Source organism: Eurypyga helias, unplaced genomic scaffold (assembly GCF_000690775.1).
Source record: "Eurypyga helias isolate BGI_N326 unplaced genomic scaffold, ASM69077v1 scaffold13870, whole genome shotgun sequence".
Taxonomy (NCBI): Eukaryota; Metazoa; Chordata; class Aves; order Eurypygiformes; family Eurypygidae; genus Eurypyga; species Eurypyga helias.
This window is the reverse complement of record NW_010227712.1, coordinates 5,039-5,453: the sequence shown is the minus strand read 5'-3', so window position 1 is coordinate 5,453 and position 415 is coordinate 5,039. Positions and strand designations below refer to the sequence as shown.

Genomic DNA, 415 nt, shown 5'->3' with positions numbered 1-415 from the left:
CCGTGTCTCCACCATCCCTTCCCACGTGGAGGATGGGTGCCGCAGCCTGGAGCAGTTCTGGTGCTCCCTGTGCCCCGAGGCCTTCCGCTCCCGGCGGGCCCTAAGGAGCCACTGCGCCAAGAAGCACATCCTGCGTCCAGAGGAGGACGGACCCCAGAGCACCAAGATCCCTGCAGAGGACCCGGCAGGCGTTGAGTCGGGCCGGCCCGGTGAGACACCCGACGCAGCCCCCCCCAAAACCACCCTGCCCAGGAGAAGGCGCTTTTCCTGCCCCACCTGCCCCTTCACCTGCCACCAGGAACGTGCCATGAAGACGCACAAGAAGAGGGGCTGCGTGGCGCTGGGCGAGTTCCGCTGCGCCTCCTGCCCCTTCACCTCAAAGGCAGCCAAAGGCCTGCGGCTGTCCCCGAACCTC

At 67.7% G+C, this 415-nt stretch overlaps 1 protein-coding gene across 1 annotated transcript in view; it reads left to right on the top strand.

The window, feature by feature from the left end:
- The window catches only part of ZNF142 (zinc finger protein 142), a gene marked incomplete at its 5' end in the record, with an annotated part of 7,803 nt that overhangs the window by 4,313 nt on the left and 3,075 nt on the right, over nt 1–415 (top strand). Inside the window, 1 exon segment of the mRNA XM_010157281.1 lies at nt 18–402. Coding sequence (XP_010155583.1) covers nt 18–402 — 385 coding nt within the window.